This window comes from Amblyomma americanum, chromosome 8 (genome assembly GCF_052857255.1).
Source record: "Amblyomma americanum isolate KBUSLIRL-KWMA chromosome 8, ASM5285725v1, whole genome shotgun sequence".
In the NCBI taxonomy this organism is placed as follows: Eukaryota; Metazoa; Arthropoda; class Arachnida; order Ixodida; family Ixodidae; genus Amblyomma; species Amblyomma americanum.
In genome coordinates, this window is record NC_135504.1 from 81,126,935 (window position 1) to 81,134,546 (window position 7,612).

The 7,612-nt window shown below is 43.8% G+C and overlaps 1 protein-coding gene across 1 annotated transcript; it reads left to right on the forward strand.

The window, feature by feature from the left end:
• The first annotated feature begins 243 nt into the window (after positions 1-243).
• LOC144102544 (uncharacterized) lies at positions 244-7,117 on the forward strand. Its single transcript, XM_077635792.1, has 5 exons — positions 244-374; positions 2,398-2,658; positions 3,318-3,578; positions 6,321-6,911; positions 7,002-7,117. Exons 2-5 carry the CDS (start codon positions 2,466-2,468, stop codon positions 7,115-7,117), a joined length of 1,161 nt encoding a protein of 386 aa, XP_077491918.1. The 5' UTR covers positions 244-374; positions 2,398-2,465.
• Positions 7,118-7,612: the final 495 nt, after the last annotated feature.

A 7,612-nucleotide genomic window follows, 5' to 3' on the forward strand; every position in this document is an offset into this window, starting at 1 on the left:
GTGGAGTGATTTCACGTTGACAGTGAACACTGATGGCAGCCCACTCTTCAAGTCCAATAATTCATCAGTCTGGCCTATTCAGGTGTGTGTCAATGAACTACCACAGCCTCATCGCATGGAGAATTCTTTTCTTGCTGGCTTGTGGTTTGGACGGAAACACCCTGACATGATGCTGTTTGTGGGAGAATTTGTGAAGGCAGTGCAGGCTGTTGGTGAAGTTGTCTGGCAACATGGGGCTGCAGCTGTGGCTTCGAAAGTGTACATTGCGTGTGTGTGTGTGGATGCCCCTGCAAGAGCATCTGTTGGCAACCACACGCAGTTTAATGGTCTTTTCGGTTGCCCCTGGTGCCTAGCATGTGGGAAACTGGAAGAAGGTAAGAACGCCACTCCACTAATATTTATTATTAGTGCCTTCAAGCCATCCTGTTGCTGGCAGTTTAGTGATTGCTCAACAAAACTAATTTTGCATATTTAAAGCCACTGCCACTGCTCATCAATGTAATCCGGTTTGCTTGTGCTGGTATTGCAAAATTGGACTACTATCTGTGTACCTTGCTCAAAGAGAGTTGAATGATACCTCTGCAAGTACTGTCCTCAGCTTGTGTCGTCTTTGGGAGCCGAGAGGAGCGCTAATAAATGCCATAACTTCATTTTTAGACCATATACTTGTTAACATTCATGATGGCCCTTCGATCTATGTAGAACTTCAGACGCATGGGCAGTTTGCAGCAAAGTTCTGTACTGCGATCTGTTCAAGAGCTAGTGTTGTTGTTGATGCCAATTGCTACACTTGCCTACCTGCTTGAGCTGCATGCAGAGTCACCATATATGCTGTTTTAGATGATTTTTCTCAACAAGCAGGCACTGTTTGAGGGCGGTGTAATGTCCAATCAGAAGTTTGTCTTAGAGCCAGGCCATGGCCTGTTGGCCACCTTGTCAGCAAAGAAGTTGCAGTCACATCATAGCACCTGTTGTTTATGATAGATTTCTTTGCAGTGGTCTGCAGCACCATTAACATTGTGCACTGGTTTGTTATGTCATTAAAGAGGTGGCATATACCTGCTTCCTTTCGGCACCTAAAGGCAACCAAAACAAGAGATGGCACTTGTGCTGTTAGTACACGACTCTCTCTTAGTAAGCTTCAGTTGGTTACAATTCAGAAACAAAGTGGATTTTCGCTGTCAAAGGACCCTCTTCCAAGCAGTGGCATCGGGCAGTTATCATGAGCTTGCTAGCGTGACAATGCAGGGAGTAGCAGATGAAAGGGGATAGTCCCCTCCTTGCATATTCACACTAACAGGTTCATGAGAATCAGCGGACGCCATGGCCGGAAGGGGGTCGTTTGACGGGGAAAAGCTGCTAATTCTTCAGTTGTATTCGACTGCAATTAGTAGTCCAAAGGTAGTGAACAGCTGGGTAAGAGTTTATGGGTTACATCAGCACTTAACCTACGCCTGTTGCTGAAAGAGTGTAGTTAAAGAGGAGTACTAGGCTGTCTTTTTGTTTCAACATGAGAGGCACCCATTCTTTACGTAAGATCTTTCGCATTCTTGTATACTGTAGTAAGAGTCCTTCAAAAGATGTTTAACCTACAGCCATGACTATTTTTCACCGTGCTGATGACCTTAAAGCTTTCTTGCTTACATTGATTCCTTTTCTTTATTTGCAAACAATTTACTGAGCAGCAGTGTTGAACTGAATCAACTGAAAACCACAAGAAGTTCATTACACATCATAAACCATTAGTGCAGAGTGCGTGGCGTGGCGTCAAACATTTTAAAAGATGGCTTGGAATAAAGAAAACAATTTGGGTTTAAATTATGGAACATCCACTTTTGAAACGTCGAGCAGATATATAGGCAAGGTCTTGCCAGCAGCACTAGTATTTGACTTTGGAGTATCAGGTGCATTGCCATTTTTATCGTAGAAAAGTTTGGCAGTACTACAGAAATTGTGCATTTTGTAGTAGAATCTCTTTGGGAACCTTACTGGACAGTAAACATGTTATGCTTTGTTGTAGCCTTTTGGTGGATTTCGTTTTTTCAATGTTTTCTTTGTACGATTTTGGCCTTAATCTCAGGTGATCATTATGATAGTTTAGGAAGGGCACTCGACTACTGAGTCGGAGTTCCCAGGTTCGAACCCGGCTGCCGTGGCCACGTTTCAATGGAGGCGAAATGAAAAAAGGCGTCTATGTTGTGCGATGTCAGTGCATGTGAAGATCCCCAGGTGGTTGAAATAATTCTGGAGACCTCCACTACGACACCTCTTTTTCTCCTTCTTTCGCTCCCACCTTCCTTCCTTCTCTTAAGCAGTGGATTCGGTGTTGGCCTAGGTGTGAGACAATTACTACACCATTTCCCTTCCTTGAAAACCAATTTTCCATTTTTTTTTCAGGACGGCGCCTTTATACCAGCACTGAGCCACCAGCAGAGGAGAGGACATCAAAGGGTGTCCGAAAGAATATGAAGCTTGCCATGCTGCAGAAGACATCGGTCAATGGCCTAAAAGGACCATCACCTTTGTGGTCCTTGAAGTACCTTGACCTTGTGTCGTGCTATACGGTTGAATATATGCACTGTGTGCTGCTTGGTGTGACAAGGCAGTTCACAGAGTACTGGTTTGATTCATCCAGCTGCCGTGAGAAGTACTACATAGGTGAGTATTTGTTCATGACCTGGGTTTTTGTGTTTTCTAGCTGACATAAGGCTGTGTGGGGAACTATGCTTTGTTGCTCTTTCAAAAATTGCACCTAACATAACATGCATACTAAGCAGTTCTTGTAGCTAGGCTTATTGGTACATATTCAGAAAAGGTACAGGAGCGCAAAGTATGGACACTGATGAAGTGACAGTACAAAACGAGCATAGTACTGTAACAAGGTTTAGTTGACATGCATGCATATTTACCCATGTGCCGAGAAACAGACTGCATACATTCACGCATTTATGGACAGCACTTATAGACGGATACAACTTAAGAATGCAGCGGCTTTTCTCTGTCAAAGGGGCCCTTCCAGCCAGTGGAGTCGGCCAATTCTCATGACCCTGCTGATGTGACCAAGCAGGGAGTGGCAGACGAAAGGGGGTAATCCCTTCCCACTGTGTCCAGGGATAGACTCCTCTTTTCATTGTGGCGCTGCTCCCTGCATTGCCGCGCTAGCAAGGTTATGAGAATCAGGTGACGCCGTTGGCTGGAAGGTGGTCCTTTGATGGGTAAAAGCCGCTGTCTTCTTGAATTGTGTCCGACTATAGAAAAAAACTGTGCACTCTCGCATAGCACTACTGATGGGTCACTTATAATGATTACATTTGGAGGACGGCCAAGTACAGTGAATGCCCTCAACAAACGTCTCACCAGCATTCGACCACCACATCACGTCACCCGTCTGCCTCGCACAATCCAGGAGAGGCACTTCTGGAAAGCACACGAGTGGCGAAACTGGCTGCTTTTTTACTGTGTGCCGTGTTGCCTGAACACCCTCCCTGCTCAATTTTTGAGGCACTTTGCTCTTCTCTTCGAGGCAATTTTTATACTTCTACAAGAGCAACTTTCATCTGCTGCCATCAGTTATGCAGGTGAGGCCAAATATTCTGTCTGGAGCATAGTTATTTCATTCTGCATTCCAACCTTAAGATTTTATATGCACTCTGGATTAATCCTCTAATAGATATTTATTCTACAGTGGTACCGGAATGGTGCTTTGGTACCTTTGCTTCCATCTTGTGGCAACCAAAAAGATATTTTGGACGAGCCCTACTTTCCATAAACCAGACACAGATTGCCAGAAAATGCAGAAGCTGGACTCTTAATACCCAGAAATGACAGTCTGCTTATGACAAGCCTGGCTCGTCCCAAGTCTGCTAGCGGGTTAAAGCAGCATATACACCAAGTTCTGATGGCATGATTTTTCTTTTTAATTATGTGTAAGGCATTACATAGATCAGCACGTGACATCTGCCAACTATGACTGATGAATAGTTCATGATTGCATTTCTTGTGTCATGCTGTTACTGTTTCAACACCAGAACGATGGCTGTCACCTAAAAAGTTAGTATAGGCTACATGAGGCTTGAAAACTGCAGTATTATCTCTGCTGCTTCATTCATTGTCATTCCGGTTCTTGAAACAGGCTTGCTTTGGTGTTGTACTGAAATCAAATGATGAAGTAGTCATTATATTGCAGTTTTTTCATGCCTCATGTGACATATACTGACCTTTGACATTGCAGCATTGTTGTTAAAACAAAAACAGCATGAGAGGAAATTTAGTTGTAAAGTACTGAGGAATTGTTTGTGAGTACCAAAAGGTGATTCATGTATACTAATGTCTCATGCATCATTACAAAGAAACATGCAACAAAAAAAAATTGTTACCCATATTTATTAAAGTGCCTGGCTTTTACTTTTCATTCTCCAAAAATTATTCTAACAATGAAAGGTACAGGGTGTTAACTGTGTTCTTAGCAAAAATATAATCTTTCCTAGGCCTGCGGTTTCTCAGTTCACACAATCCAGAGTGTAGTGTTGCTACAGCATAAAAAAGCATGCAATGCTACTAACAGGCTAGATGGCACTGAACATAATGTCTCAAAGTGACGTACGGGCCGCCGCGGTGGCTGAGTTGTTATGGCGCTCGGCTGCCGGCCCGAAAGACGGTTCGATCCCGGCCATGGCGGTCGAATTTCGATGGAGGTGAAATTCTAGAGGCCCGTGTACTGTGCGATGTCAGTGCACGTTAAAGAACCCCAGGTGGTCGAAATTTCCGGAGCCCTTCACTACGGCGTCTCTCATAGCCTGAGTTGCTTTGGGACGTTAAACCCCTACAAACCAAACCAAAGTGACCGTACCTTGTAGTAGTGTGTGTGTGTGTGTGTTTGTGTGCATGCGCACTGTCTACAAAATCGCAAGAAAAATGAATCATTTAGGAAACAAAAATGAAGCAGTAGGATGCATTTATGATAAGGCCTCCGCTGTAATTTACTGCATGAGCAGTGCCCAGTTGTAAGTACAAAATATGGCACCAAAACAGCAGCATTTCGTTCATTTTCATTTCTTACATTAGTAATACTAATAATGTTTTTCTTACAGGAGCACATGCTAACTGTATGCAACGGTGTTCTGCATGCCAATGAAACATTAATGGTCATTTTGGGCAAAGCTAGCCAGCGAATGAAAAGGACCTGCCAGTGACCTCTATTTGACACAGCAAGCATCTCACTTGTAGGATGCCACTACGCCCACTTGTAGCAAACTTCAAACCAGAATTAATTTGGGAGCCTGTTTGCATGTAGAACACAGAGGGGTTTATGAAAAAGGCAGATATCACAAACTTGCTGTCTTCATCATCCTCTTTGTTTAAACAAGAGTCAAGTGCTTGTTTTTCTGTTTCTTATTCTTACAGCAATAAACTCATAAATATATCCACTTAGTGAATCGTGGCTTACCAGCAAGAAAGCCGAGCAGTACAAAAGGGCTATGATGTTTTCAGCTGTGACAAACCTTTTTTCAGTGTGAAATGAAAAATGGCTGAATCGGGAAGATTTTGAGTGTTTAATATGAAGTGAATTTTTGAGAGGATTGCTTCTGCATTTTTTTTTTGTTACAGCATATGATTTTAACAGCCAGAGCACTTACCATGCGACTCACTGCTTTCTCTGTACTGGCCTGAACATTTGTTCGATGACTGAACATGCCAGCTTGCTTGCCACATAGCGCTAAACAGACACGGATGCAGGGAGACAAACAGGACGGGCGCTTGTTGGCTCTGTTTCTTTTCTTTATCACGGAAAACATTAAATGAGGCATAGGCAATATTCCGCCGTAAATGGCACATTATTACAAGACCACTCTTATGTATTGTCAAAGGTTGATGTTTGACAAATTATCTGGAATTATTCCCCGTTTCTACACCTTTGTTGCTGCACACTTTCTTGTTGCATCATGTAGTAACAACTGCTCTGTGCTAGCTGTTGTGAGGAATTGTCGTTTTTCAAGAAAACAAGGAATCCAGGATACTCTGTCAGGTGCAGCAGTCACAGCCCATAGTGCTGATCTGATGGAAGCCATCTGCCCTACGAAGCCGGCATATATGTGGGCTTCTTGGGTGTACACAATGCCAACATGGTCACCACCTGGGGTACCACAACTCCCAAAGCTCATTGCCTCAGTGGTGGTGTAGCGCAACTTCTTGTCAAATTGGTTTGTTAACAGTACTGAATTATCTTAGTTTTAGAGTAGTGGGCTAATGTTCACATAGCTGCATAATTAAATATATTGAAAGACTATGCCACAAGTAAAATAGCTTTCTTTTTTTTTCAGATCGCCTCCTGCAACGCTTCGTGCGCCGAGCTGCAGCACTATACGGGGAGCGGTGCATGAGCTTCAATGTGCACCAGCTGACGCATCTAACCCAAGCCGCCCGTAACTTCGGACCCTTGTGGGCCCATTCTGCCTTTGGATTCGAGAGTGGGAACGGCCACATCGTTAAACTGGTGACGGCAGCAAATGGAGTGCCTGATCAAATCTTGAAGCGGGCAATCATGAGTCAGGAACTGCACCTTGTTCTTTCTTTGAACGCAATTCCACTGAGGAGCCAGCAGTTGTGCAGTGAATTTCTTCATTACCCTAACGTGAGCAAGGCTCACTATGTGCAGGGTGCCTGCATGTTTGGAGTGCCGAAGGAAGTGCCTCTGCTTCTGCCAGCAGAAAGGGCTGCTCTGGAGTTAATGCTCAACAACATTCCTAGAGTGCAAGAATATTTCAGATTTTTTTATAGAGGAACTGTGATGCATAGCCAGCAGTACCAAAGGGGCACCAAAAGTGACAGTAGTGTCATTGAGTCTCAAGATGGCGAATTTTTCGTTATTAAGAGAATTTTCGAGGTAGTTGATGGGGGGTCCCCAAGCAATGGTGAAGTTGTTTTGCTCTGCAGGAAAATTGTTTGTGAAGACTGCGATTTGTACTTGCCAGGTCACATAATGCAGTGTTTGTTTTCTCTAGAATGCCCACTGGTTGCGCTGAATCTCAGTGGAGTAGCCAAGCCTTGCATTTTTGTCACATTCAGCAATGAAGAAAATTATGTTTGCAAAATTCCAAACCTCATTGAACGAGACTAGGAGGCAGTGTTAAAGGTGCACTAAAGAGATATTTTGAACTCGTCTTTTTACCGCGAGAACTCTTTCTACACACTCCGGGCATTCTTAGAAACTTCGAATTATTGTCCTGTGCACCCATTTTCCGTAATTTAAATCAAATGTCTTGGCTCCCGCCTTTTTTTCAACTCATTGCTGTAGGTAGGAGGAGTCAACCAACGCGTGGAGCCAGCCCCGTGGCGGCTTGCCGCTCTGTCATTGGCGGAGTGATACGTAAATCAAAAGAGTCCACACGTATTTTTATTTCCATGGGCCTAATTTATGGCTATGTTGTCTGCGACTGAAAATATTTATTCACAGAAATTTCCTAAAAACTCAATAAAAGCGAATGCAAAGCCGCCACTATAGACTGTCTAAAAGGCACTCCACGCGTTGGTTGACTCCTCCTACCTACAGCGTTGAGTTCAAAAAAGGGCGGGAGCTGGGAGGTTTAATCCGATTTAAATTAGGGAAATGGCC